This window comes from Odocoileus virginianus, chromosome 5 (genome assembly GCF_023699985.2).
Source record: "Odocoileus virginianus isolate 20LAN1187 ecotype Illinois chromosome 5, Ovbor_1.2, whole genome shotgun sequence".
NCBI classification, from domain to species: Eukaryota; Metazoa; Chordata; class Mammalia; order Artiodactyla; family Cervidae; genus Odocoileus; species Odocoileus virginianus.
This window is the reverse complement of record NC_069678.1, coordinates 28864067-28881732: the sequence shown is the minus strand read 5'-3', so window position 1 is coordinate 28881732 and position 17666 is coordinate 28864067. Positions and strand designations below refer to the sequence as shown.

The 17666-nt window shown below is 32.3% G+C and overlaps 1 protein-coding gene across 1 annotated transcript in view; it reads right to left on the bottom strand.

Moving 5' to 3' along the window:
- Window positions 1–17666, bottom strand: part of COL11A1 (collagen type XI alpha 1 chain) — a 214344-nt gene that overhangs the window by 127975 nt on the left and 68703 nt on the right. Inside the window, exons 6-14 of the mRNA XM_020906100.2 lie at window positions 15491–15607; window positions 14792–14881; window positions 12563–12817; window positions 11770–11832; window positions 10304–10345; window positions 9073–9135; window positions 8334–8408; window positions 4811–4894; window positions 2665–2721 (exon numbers count right to left, since the gene is read on the bottom strand). Coding sequence (XP_020761759.2) covers window positions 2665–2721; window positions 4811–4894; window positions 8334–8408; window positions 9073–9135; window positions 10304–10345; window positions 11770–11832; window positions 12563–12817; window positions 14792–14881; window positions 15491–15607 — 846 coding nt within the window. The remainder of the gene's footprint in view (window positions 1–2664; window positions 2722–4810; window positions 4895–8333; window positions 8409–9072; window positions 9136–10303; window positions 10346–11769; window positions 11833–12562; window positions 12818–14791; window positions 14882–15490; window positions 15608–17666) is intronic.

Genomic DNA, 17666 nt, shown 5'->3' with positions numbered 1-17666 from the left:
GTAATAACTTTATGTTTTGGAGCAAATAAAATAGAAGAGAAAATGGTGAAAACAAACAATGTGATTACTTTCTCTCAATACCTATCTTTAATATTTTAGGAAGCTAAAACATTACATAGCAACGACTTAAGTAGTAAAATCAATTAATCTTGGATATTACATTGAGAATGGCAATGTAATAACATGGCTGTTAATGTTTTCCTTTTGCCAATAGCCTGTGAATGGCCTTAAATGACTGGTGAAAATAGAATAGCTCAATGTAACAAGCTTTCATGGATTCTGTTCATCACTGTCCTTACCCTATATAGATCCACTAGATTTGTATTTGTCAGGATGATAAGTAGGAAAATTCCTTTAATTTTAGAGATTCTAGACTGATATTTTAAAATTAAACAATAGGCAGTGTTCCCAAACATTCTTAAACATAAGATTCAGCCTGCTGCACTCATTAAAAATATGGTTTGCCAGTTCAAACCCTAAATCTGCCTCTCCAACTCTGAATTTGCCTCATCAGAGTTTCAAGTTCCAGACTCCAGGACTTTCACTTTTAATAAAATATACATAATTCTTCCACCCCCATATCTGTAAAACACCAGCATACTAGTGATTTTCTTCAGTGATGTAAATTTGTTATTACTAACAAGCAACTAAACATTAATTCTATTTCTTCCTTTGTTAACTGACATAGACTCTTTCATTTCCTTATTATATTTTGCAAGGCAGAACAGTAAAACTATATGATAAATACATAATAATGCATTTAGAAATGTATCATTTAAATTCTGTGGAATATATTGCCAGAACACATGTTCCACATGAGCTCAGATGATTGAGTGTATAGCCCTGAAAATAGATAAAATGTGATAAAATTTCAAGAATGAATTAAAAGAACTATAAATATATGGAAACTATAAATATATGGAAAAATACATAAAAAACACTTGAACACATGAAGAAAACTAGCATCCCAATAAGGTCAATAAAACAATTAAAAAACTATTTAATTGATTCAAATTTGAATAAAAAAGTTTTGCTGTGTCCAATCAGCAAACCAAAAATAAACTTTTAATGTTAAGCATAATAATTTCTATAAATACCATTATTTCAATAAAGTATATTATGCATATAAAATCATATCAAAAGCATAGTAAAGCTTTTTATATCAAAAACAAATACTTATATTATAAATTATTCCATTAATTTTAAAATCAATGTAAAACTGGGCTGGAATTTTAGAGCGCTCTTTTCTCTTAAAAAAAGGATGATTTAAAAAGAATCTTTTGTTGTATATGTGTGTGTGTGTGAATTGCTATACTCCTTCAGTTCAGTCCAGTTCAGTTCAGTTCAGTCGCTCAGTCGTGTCCAACTCTTTGCGACCCCATGAATCGCAGCACGCCAGGCATCCCTGCCCATCATCAACTCCCGGAGTGTACCCAAACTCATGTCTATCGAGTCGGTGATGCCATCCAGCCATCTCATCCTCCGTCGTCCCCTTCTCCTCCTGCTCCCAATCCTTCCCAGCATCAGGGTCTGTTCCAGTGAGTCAACTCTTCGCATGAGGTGACCAAAGTATTGGAGTTTCAGCTTCAGCATCAGTCCTTCCAATGAACATCCAGGACTGATCTCCTTTAGGATGGACTGGTTGTATCTCCTTGCAGTCCAAGGGACTCTTAAAAGCCTTCTCCAACACCACAAATTTCAAAATATTGAGATTATTTTTTAAATATCTAGACCACATTAGCTTGTCAGTAAGCTTATGAGAGAATTGATGCTTTTGAACTGTGGTGTTGGAGAAGACTCTTGAGAGTCCCTTGGACTGCAAGGATACAATCAGTCCATCCTAAAGGAGATCAGTCCTGGGTGTTCATTGGAAGGACTGATGTTGAAGCTGAAACTCCAATACTTTGGTCACCTCATGCGGAGAGGTGACTCACTGGAACAGACCCTGATGCTGGGAAGGATTGGAGGCAGGAGGAGAAGGGGACAAGAGAGGATGAGATGGTTGGATGGCATCACCGACATAATGGACATGGGCTTGGGTGGACCCAGGAGTTGGTGGTGGACAGGGAGGCCTGGCGTGCTACGGATCATGGGGTTGCAAAGAGTCACACACAGCTGAGCGACTGAATGAAACTAAAGCTTATGAGGAAAAACAAAACACATATTCCAAGAGCCTCTGAAAGACAAAACAGTTTTTCTAATATCTGAAACAATTCATGAAATACTATTGGCAACTTAAAGTTTAAGCCACGTCTCCTGTTTTCTCCTAAGATTATGGACAATTTTTCATTAGCTTCATATATTTTTGCTTCTTTAATCAATTCTTTTTAACAAAATTAAATCTCAAGAACTTATTGTAAAATTGAAATTCAATAACTCTATTGTACAAATAAATAATATTGTTTGAAAAGTTAATAATTGAATATGTGATTCAATTATATTTTTCATTGTATTATTTGAGATCTTCCTACTGTAACTTTTTCATTAAAATTTACTGAGGACTGAATTCAAATAGATTCTTTTAAATGGAAACTAAATGAAGTGTAAGTCTATTTATTTACCTTACTTTCACCAGCCAGAGACATGAAAACTGCCTGACCAAAGCTGCACAAGGAACTATGGATACAGGAATTTAAATATATAAAATCTTATTGGATAACCTACCACAGGACCTGGTCTTCCAGTCAGACCCATTGGGCCAGGTGGACCTCTCAGAGCAATCTAGAAAACAAAATATAGCAAATTCAGGAATGCTACCTTGGATGAGCATATTAAACCACAATAATTATTTGTACAAGTTTCCCTTGAGTAACAGCCTATTCAACAGAGGCATAATAGCTATGTACAGTGTTTGATTACTGAAGACTCATGTTTCTAGAATGACAATGACGTAATAAGTATCAAACTTTTTTTAAACTGTTGTAACTTATACAGTCTATACTATATATTTATGATTTATCTAATGATAAAAGTAAAAATAGATTTTAATATCTAATAAGAAACTTAATATCTGATAATTTTTTACTCAAATATATATTCAGAATATTGCATAAATTTCTCAATATCTTGGTGCAATTCTTATTGAAAATACTTTCAGTTGTGAACAATTTGAGATGCTTTTTAAGTAAGTTTTCTAGCAGTATCTTAGGAAAAGCTATGACAATTCAAGCCAAATAAAAGCAAAATTGATCAGGAAGTGTTAAGATAATATAGCTATTTTAACAAATCTCAAATTTAGTGCTTTATGGAAAAATACATTTATTTATAGAATCATAGGCATAATAGACTGATTACATGCACTATTGACACTGAATATTAGAAATGTGAAATTAGCATACTTGAAAAGCTGGAACAATTAGAGTAAAAAGATAAATATTTGACAGATGTTAAATTAGTGTGGTGTGCTATTTTTGAATATTAGTGATTCTGAAGATGAATATTTAGATTACCATAGCAGATATAAAAATATTGCAATAGAAATAATATGTAAAATCATATTAGAAAAGTGCATGAGATGAAAACAGTAATATCTCCAAAATTACACTACTGACTCACCATGAGATTTTTGACAATACACTTCTTAATCCTTGAGATTAAATATCTGAAAAATTGGAATTATAATGCTTGCTACCTATTTCCAAGTAGATTAAAAGGACTAATAAAATTAGGAATTCAATGGCCTAATAAACTACTTAAGCTCAAATTACTTAAAATTTGTCCAAAGTAATAATTTATAAGTTGTATGCACCATTAGTAAATCAATTTAAATATTTTTAGACTTCTATCATGTCAAGATCTAATAAACAAGTATTTTAAATTTTCATTGTCTTTATAGATAATGTAACCAAACAATGACATTTTTTCAGATTAATAGACTTACATTTTCATATAATTTATGCAGTCATAAATTTATGGTGATAAATAGTTATCACCAAAATGATTTATATCACTTAGGAAGCAGGAAGTCATATCCATACCACTGTAAGCCTTTTATTTCCTTTCTCCTTGAAAAGAAAACAAGACTACACTATGAATAAAAGTAGTATATCACTTTCAACTCTTTCCTGATCCATTCTTTTGATTTCTTTATTTATATTTTAATTGTACTGGAGCAAACTTAAAAGTAAACAATTTTATATTCTACATGTATGCAGAGTGTGGAAAACTTTTAGTTGACAATGAAGTATGAACTGCGCAAATCTGGGAAAAATAAAATATAGATTACAATGTTTCACGCATAGACTGCATTATTTTTTTTAAGGCCTTATATTTAAAGGTTTCTTTCCTACACAAGAGTGCCTAAGAAACTGAAATTTCTGGATTAATTGGGATATCCTAAATAATCTTTAAGATTAGGTGGAAAAATTTTTTTAAAATTTACCCTCTTACTCTATTCATTGATCACCGACATATGACATATGCCTTAGCAGGGAAAACTGAATGTGAAAGATAAAGGGTGTTATGTGTAAATCCACCATCAGGCCTCTTTGAATAAAATTAGAAAATGTGTGTGTTATGGTTTGTGTGTTTTTGCAAGAATTATGTGTGGTAATACTGCAAAGGCCAGTCATTTAAATTCAATATTAAATAAAATATCCTACTGGAAAAACAGTTATTTTTTTATATTTTCTTAGCATCTTCTCCATCTAGATTCAATATACTATATAGAATTTTGTTCATAATAGTAGCACCCTCCAGATACATACATACACACACACACCTCACACACTCTCTGTCTGTCTCATTCTCTCTCTTTTGTGTAATTCAACACACAGTCAGGTTATGGGATTACATGTTGATCCTTTCTTACCCGAGCCTGCTGAAGAATGGCCTGGGCCTGAGCTTCCTGAGCAGAGACGGTTGGTCCTTTGGAACTATCGCCACCATAACGAAACTAAGAAAAGATATATACATACAGAAGCTCAAAATCAGACTTTCTCAAGTAGGTGCCTTAATAACTAGTCTAAACACTACTTAAAATGTTGGGATTTTACAAAGTGTGAGGTAATTCCATCATGAATCATAACTTGATTTTTTCTAAATTTCCCTTTTATTTCTTATGGAGGTTCTCTAGACCATGCTTTACCACATTTAGAAGAGACTACAGAATCTACAATTTTAAATTCCAAAATTTTTGAAAACTCTGGAATAAGCCATCATTCATTTCTTTACCTGCACAAAAGCTACCCACTCTATCCACTCATTCGTGAAAATTCTAAATGCACTCAGTTAAATAGTGTTATATATCAACTGCTATTTTCTGAGCAAAACTTCTAGAATTTCTGTGAACACAGAGGAAATCTTCCTTGAGATGGATTCAGTTTGTTTACCTTAAGTAATTATACTAGGAAACATCCTTTCTGTATCCCTTCATAAAATGCTAAAGTTCCTTTTTATTTTTAACTCAAAATGCAGGATGAATAAGTTTCTCGTGCTATATTATTACTTGAGTCCATATTATATTTAAATATATAAACCTATTTTTTCACAAGAACTTAGGCACTTTATAAATTTTTTTGAAGTATGTTTGATTTACAAAGTTGGGTTAGCTTCTGGTATTACATAGAATTGATGTATATATATATACTGAATATATGTGTATTATATACTTTCTCATATTCTCTTCTACTATGATTTATTATAATTGAATATATCTGCCTGTACTATACAATAGAACCTGTTTATCTTTTTTATGTATAGTAGCCTTTATCTGCTAATTTATCTCTCCCCCTTTCTTCTCCTTTGATAAGTATAAGTATGCTTTTTAAGTCTGTGAGTCTGTTTCTGTTTTGTAAATAAGTTCATTTGTATTATGTTTTAGTTTTCACATATAAGGGATATTGTATGATATTTGTCTTTCTCTGTCTGACTTACTTCACCAAGTATGATAATCAATAGTTTCATCCATGCTGCTTTTTATTAATAATAGCTGAATAGTATTCCATTATTATGTGCATATATGTTACATCCTCTTTATCCATTCATCTGTTACTGAACATTTAGGTTGCTTCCATGTCCTGGCTATTGTAAAGGAAGCTGCTATGAACACTGGGATACATGTATCTTTTAAAATTTTAATATTCTCCAGATATATGCCTAGGAGTGGGACTCTTGGGCAATATGGTAACCATATTTTAGTTTTTTAAGGAACCTTCATGCTGTTTTCCATACTAGATGCATCAATTTACATTCCCACTAACAGTGTAGGAGAATTTCCTTTTCTCCACATCCTCTCCAGCATTTACTATTTGTAGCCTTTTAAATGATGGCCATTCTGACCAGCATGAGTTGATATCTCATTACAGTTTGGATTTTTATTTCTCTAATAGTTGGCAATGTTTAGTATCTCTTCTTGTTCCTACTGATAATTTGTATGTCTTCTTTAGAGAAATGCCTACTTCAGTTCAGTTCAGTTCCGTGGGTCAGTCGTGTCTGACTCTTTGCAACCCATGAACCGCAGCATGCCAGGCCTCCCTGTCCATCACCAACTCCTGGAGTCCACCCAAACCCATGTCCATTGTGTCAATGATGCCATCCAACCATCTCAGCCTCTGTGGTCCCCTTCTCCTCCTGCCCTCAATCTTTCCCAACATCAGGGTCTTTTCAAATGAGTCAGCTCTCCACATCAGGTGGCCAAAGTATTGGAGTTTCAGCTTCAACATCAGTCCTTCCAATGAACACCCAGGACTGATCTCCTTTAGGATGAACTGGTTGGATCTCCTTGCAGTCCAAGGAACTCTCAAGAGTCTTCTCCAACACCACAGTTCAAAAGCATCAATTCTTTGGCTCTCAGCTTTCTTTATAGTCCAACTCTCACATCCATACATGACGACTGGAAAAACCATGGCCTTGACTAGATGGAACTTTGTTGGCAAAGTGAAGTCTCTGCTTCTTAATATGCTGTCTAGGTTGGTCACAACTTTCCTTCCAAGGAGCAAGCGTCTTTTAATTTCATGGCTGCAATCACCATCCGCAGTGATCTTGGAGCCCAGAAAAGCAAAGTCAGCCACTGTTTCTACTGTTTCCCCATCTATTTGCCATGAAGTGATGGTACCGGATGCCATGATCTTAGTTTTCTGAATGCCTACTTAGTCCTTCCATCTATTTCTTGATTGTGTGTGTGTGTGTTTTGCTGTTGTTGTTGTTATTAAGCTATATGAGATGTATATTTTGGAAATTAAGTCAGTGATGGCTGCATATTTTGCAAGTATTTGCAAAATACTCCCAGTCTATTGGTTGTCTTTTTGTTTTGTTTATGGTATCCTTCACTGTGCGAAAGTTTATAAGCTTGATTAGGTCCTGTTTGTGTTTTGCTTTTATTTCTATTACCTTGGGAGACTGACCCATGAAAACATTGTCATGATTTATGTCAAAGAATGTTTTGCCTATGTTCTCTTCTAGAAGGTTTATGGTATCACATTTTACAGTTAATCTTTAAAACATTTTGAGTTTATTTTTGTGTATGGTGTGAGGGTATGTTTGAACTTCATTGGTTAATATTTGGCTGTCCAACTTTCCCAACACTACTTGCTGAAAAGACAGGCTTTTCCCCATTGTATATTCTTTCCTTGTTTATCAAAGATTAATTAACCATAGGTATGTCAGTTTATTTCTGGGCTCTCTCCTCTGTTCCATTGATCCTTTTGCCTTTTTGTGCCAGTAGTATGCTGTTTTGATTACTGTAACTTTGTAGTATTATCTGAAGTCTGGGAAACTTATGTCTCCAGCTTTGTTCATTTTCCTAAGTATCACATTGAATTCTGGGCCTTTTATGGTTCCATGTACATTTTAGGATTTTTTTATTTTATTCTATTGCTAGTTATGTGAAAAACGACATGGGTAATTTGATAGAGATTGCATTGCTTTTGGGTAGTAAGGTCATTTTAATATTAATCCTCCGTGCAACTTTAAAAAGTAATCTTAAGATAAACTAAACAATTTGGGGGCAATGAATAATAACTGTATAAATATATGTTATTTAAAAAGTATCAACTAGTGTCTATATGGTGGTAAACAGTATACGAGTTTTATGTAATACATGAAATGCATGTCACCCATATGACTCAGGATAAAGTACACAATTAAAAATACTAAGTCCTCTAAGCTTTGTTGTCAAAATATAATAAAATAATAAAGGCTTAGTTCTACTTCAAAGTTAATATTTACCAGAATTTTGGTTTATTAAATTTTCCAGTTACTGGAGGCTTCTTCATTTCAAGTATCTCTATCTCATATAGTAGATTTTTGATTGATCTATAATATGATTCTGCAATATTTTTCAGCAATAGGATGACAAAACATCAGGTTATCTTTACAACAATAAAAATACCTACCGGTAACACTAACATGGTACCAGGAGGACCAGGTAGACCATCAGCCCCTGGTAAACCAGGACGTCCTGGAGGACCCTAGGGAAGTAAATGAAATCACAAAATTAATAAATAAACAAAATAATTAAATTATTAAAAACTGAATAACTTTGAATGCCGTAACTCTACATTACCTAATTTTTTATTTGTCCTCTACTCCTTGGTTAATCTTCTTTTATTAATAGTAAGTATATCTAGAGAGGACTATATTTCACTGCACTAGTTTTACATAATTTAAATGATACGTAAATTTACTGCTATTCAAGGAAGAAGAAAAAAGGGATTTTGCAAGAAGAGTTTCGACAGACTTAACATAAATAGTCTATTTCACCATGTGACCCAGGACACGATCTTCAAATTAGGATGCAGGCTTATTAACTCATTCTAACAGCATTCAGCTAAACAGTCATTGTAGTTCCTGGAAAAATATGTCTTAATTCCAAAGGAAGAACTTGCTCTAATGTATCAGGTTCATATCAAAATGAAAACTGATTATAAATAATAACAAATTTCTTACTAATTATATCTTAGATCTTAAGGCATTGTCTCTCCTCTTATTTTTAAAATTATAGTTAGAAAAGTTAAACAAAACTTTGCACATTGAACTCACATTATTCAAGTGAGAAAAATAATATCTTAAATTTGTAGAATATATTTTATTTCTTTTTATTTAAATTGCATTCTTTTGAATCCCTTCACTTACCCTCTCGCCAGGGTCACCAGGGGGTCCAGTGGGGCCTTGTAGACCTGGAGGACCCATAAGACCCTACAGAGAAATAAACCATGATGAGTCAGATTCCTGACTTAATTAGTATTCAGGCAAATTCATCCTACCAAAACCAAAGACGAACCTATTTATATTTCATAAACACTTTCTCCCAAACAACTGGCCTATTAAACTTCCCATAAAAAGAGAACATATAGGGGCCACTTTATTGCTAACTCAACTCTTCCTCTACAAGGCTGTCCTCAGGGTAGACACAGACATTCCATGGAAGAACGAAAAGGAGATCCTGCCAGTGTATAGTCCCTGAGGCGGAAGCTGGTTCTCAGCTCTTGTGAAAGAAATGGTATACTCATTCAATTAGACTGCAAAAATGTGACCACGATGTTGAAATCTAGAAATCATTTATCTTCTTCTATGGATGTAAGTATTTATAGGCATGGGTATATATATTTAATTCACATGACAAGAATTTAATTAATTTTACAAAAGAAAGAAGATTTCTTACAAAGTCAGATCAGTACTACTCCCTGACAAAAAGAAAAATTGATGAGTAACAACAGCCTTACTAAAAAATGACAATGGAAGCTGTTATCACTACATTCAGTAGTACAATAAAGGCAGCTATAGTCTATTTAGAATTCTCAACTCCATTCATTGAGATATGCTTATACCTCTAAAAAGAAAAGAAAGAAGACCTTTATATAATTTTATAATTTTCAGGTACAAAGGTGAAGATCAGGTTAGAAAAGTCAGAGATAACTAAGCAACAAAAAATATTTAAAACAAAATTTAATTTCATAGCTCTCAAAAGAGTATCATTTGGATAGCCAAATCAGAAACTGATTTAAGGTCACCAGGTCCTCCAAGTACTTGCTTCTGTAATTCAATACTCAAATGTGTGTGTGTGCTTAGTCGCTCAGGAATGTCTGACTCTTTGTGACCCTATGGACTGTAGTCCACCAGGTTTCTCTGTCCATGGGGATTCTCCAGGCAAGAATACTGGAGTGGGTTGCCATGCCCTCCTCTACGTGATCTTCCAAATCCAGGGATCAAACCCAGGTCTCCTGCATTACAGGCAGATTCTTTACTGACTGAGTCATCAGGAAAGCTCCATACTCAAATAAAATTTATAAATTCAACAATATAATAGAAATCTTATATCTGATTAAAAAAATCAAGACAAAAATAATCTTAAAACATTACATACCGCAGGTCCTGCAGGCCCTGGTGGTCCTTCAATAAGCATGCCCTACAGTTAAAGAAAAGATAAAGTCATTACTAGGGCAATGGAACCCCTAACCTCTTATCGAACTGGCTCTATGAAAGCACCACATCACAGCACTTTAAAAGGTGAATTATCTGTTCCTACATACAAAGATAATTACAAGCATGTTTGCACAGGGGAGCGAGGAAATTCAAAACCATATAAGACATAATTCCTGTCCTGAGAAAATCTACAAACTAATTAGCAAGGAAACAAATATTCAGATAAGTAATATTACAAAAAGAATATACTAAGTGCTCCCCAAAAGGGCAAATACATTTAACCAAATTTTCGCTAGCAGCCAGAATAACACCTGGTACATAGCAAGAACATGATAAATGTTTGCTGTGTGAATGAAAGGGTGGGAGAAAGAGCACCTAAGCACTTTAATTCAGGAAAACAGGAGTAAAGTCCACGTTAAAGAATTGGTCATAAATGTAAGTTCTTAAATAGACAAGAAATAGAATACTATTTCAGGATAAGAACCCAATTCTAAAAGTTTATGATTCTACTCTGAAAATTGTCTTGTCATTTTAAAAGTTAGTTGTAACTTTGAATAACAAAGACAAATTTATTCTGAAAATAGTTTTTAAAGATGTTGGTGAGCATATGATGTGCTTTCTCAGATTTTGGGGTAATAGGCTACAATATTCTCAGAGATGCATCTTTTTTGTGTTTATCTTCCTCCTTCACTTAAAAAAAAATTTTGTCCTTGCAGTTTCTGAAACGATTTTCATAAGCTTGAGGCAGTTCAACATACTTCCTTTATTTCTAATGCAATATTTTCCCCCAAATTGCTGATTAAGGAGAATGATAGTAAGGTTGATTTCCAATAAGAATTTCCTTCTTACCAATATCGTGAGTGGTAGTAACACTAATATAAATCTGAAAGTCACTTTTCTTCCAACGGAAGAAAAGGAGGCAAATTTTAAAAAGAATGTTTTCATATAATTATATGATGTGATTTGGATATGAAACAAATAAGTGCTGTGTTAAATAATATATTTCTAATTATGTAAAGTCATGGCACTTAAAGGAAAAATCACTGAACTGGAAAATAGAAGAGACAAATTCAGGTCATAGATCAACTACCAAACGTTTGAACCTCAGGAAAGTTACTTAAACCCTTTAGATCTTAAACCCCTTAGTTATAAAAGGAAAGAATTAGATTAAAAGATTGTCAGCTATTTTCAAATCCCAAAATTCTCTATCTTTTTGTTTTTTTGATTTACTGAAATTCTACTTGTCAGAACTGGATTTTTAACTCACTTACTTGTGGCATTATAAATGTTTAGACATATAGAATTTTCAGTGGTACTACATGAGCATGCATAATAATTTACAACAGTGATAGCTCATGATACAAATCACTGTACCAACCTTTACAATGTATTCACCCCAGTACTTACAGGTTCAACTACTGCCGGTTCTCCTTTCTGTCCTTTTTCTCCATATGCACCATGCCCATTTATCTGTTGAGTGAAAAATTCAAGCAGCCTGTCTTTAAGTAAATAAGGCTATTTAAGTATTTTTAAAAGGTTAATCATATAAGTGCATTTAAACAATCTATTAAAATATACTTTTTAACATAGAAACCAATTAAAGTTTTAAATACTGAAAATATACAAAGGAAAACACAATGAACATTAACGCTAAATCTTGAGTGAGATTGAACAATTGCTTCTTAAAGATATATTATACAAAAATAATGCTATCTGTTGACCTCAGCTATTATTCCAAGGCAATAAACAAAAAGTGCCTTCAAATTAAAATCAAAATAATGGAAGTAGTGGGAATAAATTAGTAAAGAGGTTCAAACATTTAAATACTAATAATTATAACAATAAGATGATAATTAATATGGTGGACTACTGAACTTCACCAGATAAGAAAGGTCAATTAAACTGTTTAAAAGTTAGAAAATAGTCTTGATATCCAGAATGACAATGACTGATTTAATCTTATCAGTGATAAGAAAATTTGGATACAACTCTATTAGGGATTATTCTTTCGAAAGAACACTCCAGTAGTGTGGCCTGAGAGCTCCATGAGGAAGAATCTATCAAGGTCTCTTAGTAGTGATCAATACTCATGATTTATATAAGAACAATGTATATTTTACACCTGAAAAGACATGAAGATGAACATGAAAATACACCAGAAATAAGACACACAATGACACAGAGCATAATACTGACTTACACTTGCTTCTGTGATATCTGTTTCTGCTGGAACACCTGGACCAAATTCTTCATTAGTGGGGCTTGTTGGTTTATCTTCATATTCCTTATATTCATAAAAATCATATTCGCCTAAATCTCCATCTACCAGAAGATCAGAGTCCCTGCCGTCTATTTGTTTGTTTTCATATAGCATATCCTCAGAATTTTTCCTCTGGGAATCATAATCCTCTCCAGTTAGATATTCTTCAGTAAATACTTCTTCAACTGGATTTGGCTATTAATTTATGTTATAAGGAATTAAAGAAATGAAGTTTACTGTTAGTAAAGCAAGGTAAGCATTTGCAAATACAGTTTGATGGCATGTGATGGGAAGTGGTTTGAGTACTACTCAAGCAAGTCAGAAGGCTGGGAAAGATAGTCTTTCAACATCATTGAAAGGAATACTTTTGTACATTGGAATGCACAAGAAAATATTGCTTTCAAAGCATCTTTGTCAATAAACTGCAAATATTCACATAGATTCAACATGTGTATTTGCTTGTTCATTGGAAAAAACTTGTTATGCAATTTGATATCTACTTTATAATTTGACTCAAATAATATATATATGTAATATTTAGTTAAAGCTTAACTTAGTTTTCAGATCTCACAGAGCCTTATACTGAAATATAATTTCTATCAGAAAAGCTATGTAAGTTTGACTCTCAATCCAAAAAATAAAATATTAATGCCAATATTGAGATTTATCATTGCAATATTTACTCAGAGCTCCAAGTATTTAGCGCAGTATTATATCACAAAGAGTTCTTTAAAGCAAAGAAAATATAAATTATAATCCTCAGAATTTAATACAATAAAATAGATCACTGTATAGTCTCATAAAGAGTATGAGCCTATTCACTTAAAAGTAAAAATTATATCAAGACTCTAATGTGATATAATTATATCAAAACCACTAACAGAGATATAGAAAAATAACACTAGTATAATTTCCTTTTTATAAATAATTACTCATTAATATCATAAATCTGAATAACATTCATTAGGTAATTTTTGGTCATGCTATGATTTTGATGAAGTTCAGATTAAATAATGTATTTTGCTACTTTTGAATTTCAGTTTGAAATAACTTGTTTGCTATGACATAGCAAATCTATATAATAGAATAATACTTAATAATAAGTATGTTACATAAAGTCATGTGAATGAAAAAAGTGGCTAATGATTAATTCAGCAATTGTTAACTAAAATAAAATTTCCAATAACCATAATATTTTGTATTCTTAGACAATGATGATATACCATCATTACAGAGTACATATTATCCAGAATCAGAATAGTACTGTGCTCATAGCTCTGAGCTAAAAAGTTGAAAATTTGGACATGTAAATAAACATCTTAAGATAACCATTTTTGGAAAACGATTAACTTGATTAATTTGGATTTTCTTGGACAAGATTTGGACTTGAAATCTGTTCTTTCCCTAAAATGTTATTATTCTAAAATATGTTTTTTCATGTAAAGTCTCACTGGGACACATGTGATGTAAAATTTTTAATTAAATTGATTCAGTTAATCCTCATACCAGGTGTGAAGAAATTTAACAAAGTTAAACTGAATTGTATACTTATTTTCTCATAACTGGAATATATGCATAATATGAAATTCAGGAAGATCGTTCTAATTCGTACCTGAATATACTTAAATATTTTCATAGAAAGGACTGGGAAAAGTTAAGAAATATTATTTTAACCATAATTAAGTTTGAAAATGTAAACAAACATTAAAATCAACCAAGACTATATTTTCTCAAAATATTTGTGTCATAAAAATGCATGATTTATTGGTCAGATGGAGTAAATTCTAATTGTATCATTTGATGATACAATTTTTTTTTTTTGGAGGATTTTCCTCCTCACAAAAAGGTCATGTTGTGAGTAACCTTAATCACAACATTTTGAGAAGATTGCTCTATCCCAGGAGCAATCAAGAAAATGATGGCAGCCAATTCAGTTTGATCAGTTTAGCGTTTGCATGAAGCAGAGTCATGCAAACCTGAATTGGGATTAATTTTAAATGAACTGTTTTTAGTAATAGTGAGCCAGTGCTATTGTTTCTCTTACTTCGGTAAAGGAATAAACACATCAAACTTTTCAGAGGTTATAGATTCTTCCAGAGTAAAATATATCAAGAATTAGTGCACATTTAAAAATTTGAACTGTGATTTAATACTGTCCACGAACATTACCTCATTTGATCCAGATACACTCCTAGGAGCTTCTGTCTGGTAACTTTCTGTCCCATAGTTGTATTCTTGAAAATCATCCACAATATTTGCCTAATAGTGAATTCAAAAGAAAAGTAATTAGTAAACATGCTAAGGTAATCCAAAATCTATAGAAAGCATGATTAATTAGGATATTGCATTAGCCAGATGAGTATTTATCTAGTTGGGTTAGGACAATGACTCATCATCAGAGATCTTCCAGCTTATCTAGGAGAGATCTTGATTGCTTTTTCTTTGCTACCTTTACCCCTAGCTTGGCCATTGCTGCTGCTTGATAAGTTTTCTTCTTCTTGGATGCAAATTTTTCAGATTTAGGGGGTGTAAACTTTTTGGACTTTTCCTTTGAATTAGTGGCCACTGTCTTCATCTTCATTTTGAAACTGAATTTCTTTTTCTGTAAAATGTGGTGAAAGATGGAATGGAAAACATAAATAAAATGAAAAGGGAAATGAAGAGCATGGATGAAAGGAAGAATAAGCGAAGCAAACCAAGCATCAGTCCTTCAGGACAGCTACTACTGTCAAATAAAAATCAGTTATTGGGTCATAGAAATGAGATGAATGAAAGAGCGACGGTAAGTCTGAGGGAGAGGGAACAATAAGGAACCACAAGATGACAAATACCAGGACACCATACACAAAGGTTCTACTATGCTTTTACCTCGGTTTGTGCTATTGTCTCCTCAGTTACAGTGGGTATCTCTGTTACACTTTCAGCCTCTTTATATTCTGCTTCCCCATACTCATAGTCATATTCCATTATATCCTCAGGTGCATACTACATTGCAAAGGAAAAAATATCAGGCAATTTTGTTAGTTGCTGGTAATACTATTAACAAAATGGGAATCATGTTCTTAACTTTTTACTGGTAAAGTTAAGAGACAAGGAAATACTGTTATTTAAATATTACTTGTGTTACAAGAAGTAATACTATCATATATAGAGTATAATAAAATACTGATAAAGCAGGTTTTCTAAGAGCAGAAGAACAGTGGTTAGGAGTGTGAGGAAATTAAAAGTTTAGAATATTAATTCAAACTTTTAATTCTTAATATTAATTCAAACATAGCAGTTACATACTTGGACATAGTTGTTGTCCATAGTTATTAAATATTCATGTTAATTTGGATTTGTAGAAACTGCTACACAAACCTCTTTTATTTATAGCAATTTCAATTTTGCTTTTCATTGAACTGCATGTTTAAAAATAGTCTTCCCAAGTATGAAATAATTTTCGTATCAGTTGTGGGATGGAAAGGGGAGAGAATAAAGAAAGGGAACAGAAGGAACATGAAATGATTCTATATTCTATTCGGAATAATAGAACCAGTGGGAAAAAATCTAAAATCTATTCAGAAATAACTAATTTGTTGTCAACTTAAGATCAAAATGAGCACAGTTGGAACCATTAAAAGATTCAAAATTAGACCTGTTTATACTTAACACACTGTAAATTTTTACAAATATTGTGTTTTTTCTATTGAAAAAGAGCATAACACTTGGGTGTCTTAAAACATGTAAATGTAACTCAAACTGAAAGATGGAATACTAGATTGCTTTTTATTAAAAAAATTAAGAGAGAAAAATATGTTTCTCAATAAAGGGATTAGAAAAATAATTAATACTTAATTATGAGGAAACTATGTTCACCTTCAAAGCCAAATATATCTACTGAAATTTTAATCTTAGACATGTATTATTGGTTTTAATCAAAATAACTGTAAATCTATTAAGGTCATATATAGCAAACATATTTATTAAGCAGCAAATCAATAAGCTAAAATGCTAATATATATGCACATATTATTTATAACATATCTTTATGTATACATATACATACATTTGTGTATGTATATGTACATATATTATGTTTAGTATATTTATGTATATATATACTTAGGTACATATATACATTTGTGTGTGCATGTATACACACACACACACATATATGCTAAAAGCAGCCTATTTGGAAATCCCTAAGTATTTGGTAAAATTTCAATTATATCCCAAGTGGACCTCTCTTGGCCTTTTAAAATTGCCAATGGTTCCCTTTCAATGCACCAGAAAAATAACACTTCACACCATGTCTTTTAGAGACTTGTGATCACTGGACCTTCTAATAAGCACTATTAGCTATAGCAATGCAAATGAATGCAAATTTCATAAAGACATATAATGAAACATATTGCAAACCAATCACAAAAAGGATTGTAAAAATAAACAATTTAAAAGCATCTTAAATACATCTTGAATGAAGCCTGTTATTCAAAGTAGCCAGTTACCTTTACTGTCTTTATATCATGTTTTTCTTTTTTTTTTCCTTATAGGAAGAAACCTCTTTTAACCTCCATAATTCTCTCTTCTGTTTTAACTTTTTCTACATGGAGATCAACCAGATTAGCTGTGGTGGTAGAATAATGAAGGAAGTAATGTGCTCACTATCCTAGGCATGAAAGCACATGCTTTTCTTAGAGCCATCCAGAAGTCAGTGAAAAGAATCATTGCTTCTTTTCTCCTTATTTCTTTAAACAACATCTCCTCTGAAGGATATTGACACCATGGTCTACATGAAGGAATTTGCTGGTCTACATGAAGCTTTACAACCTGTTTTTGGAAATGATTCTCCCTTTTTACTACAGAATTTTGTGATGCCTCAAAGACAGGTAAAGAAGAGAGAACTAGTTATAATTAATCAGATGAATATGTGCAAAAAGATGTGCAGTGGTAGAATTTCACCTACGATTTGGGAGTTGCCTAGCATAAGTTAAAATATGTGAGGAGAAGAGGACTTTTTCTGGAAACGTTGTTAAGTCTTTTCTTTTTCAAGATGTTAGAA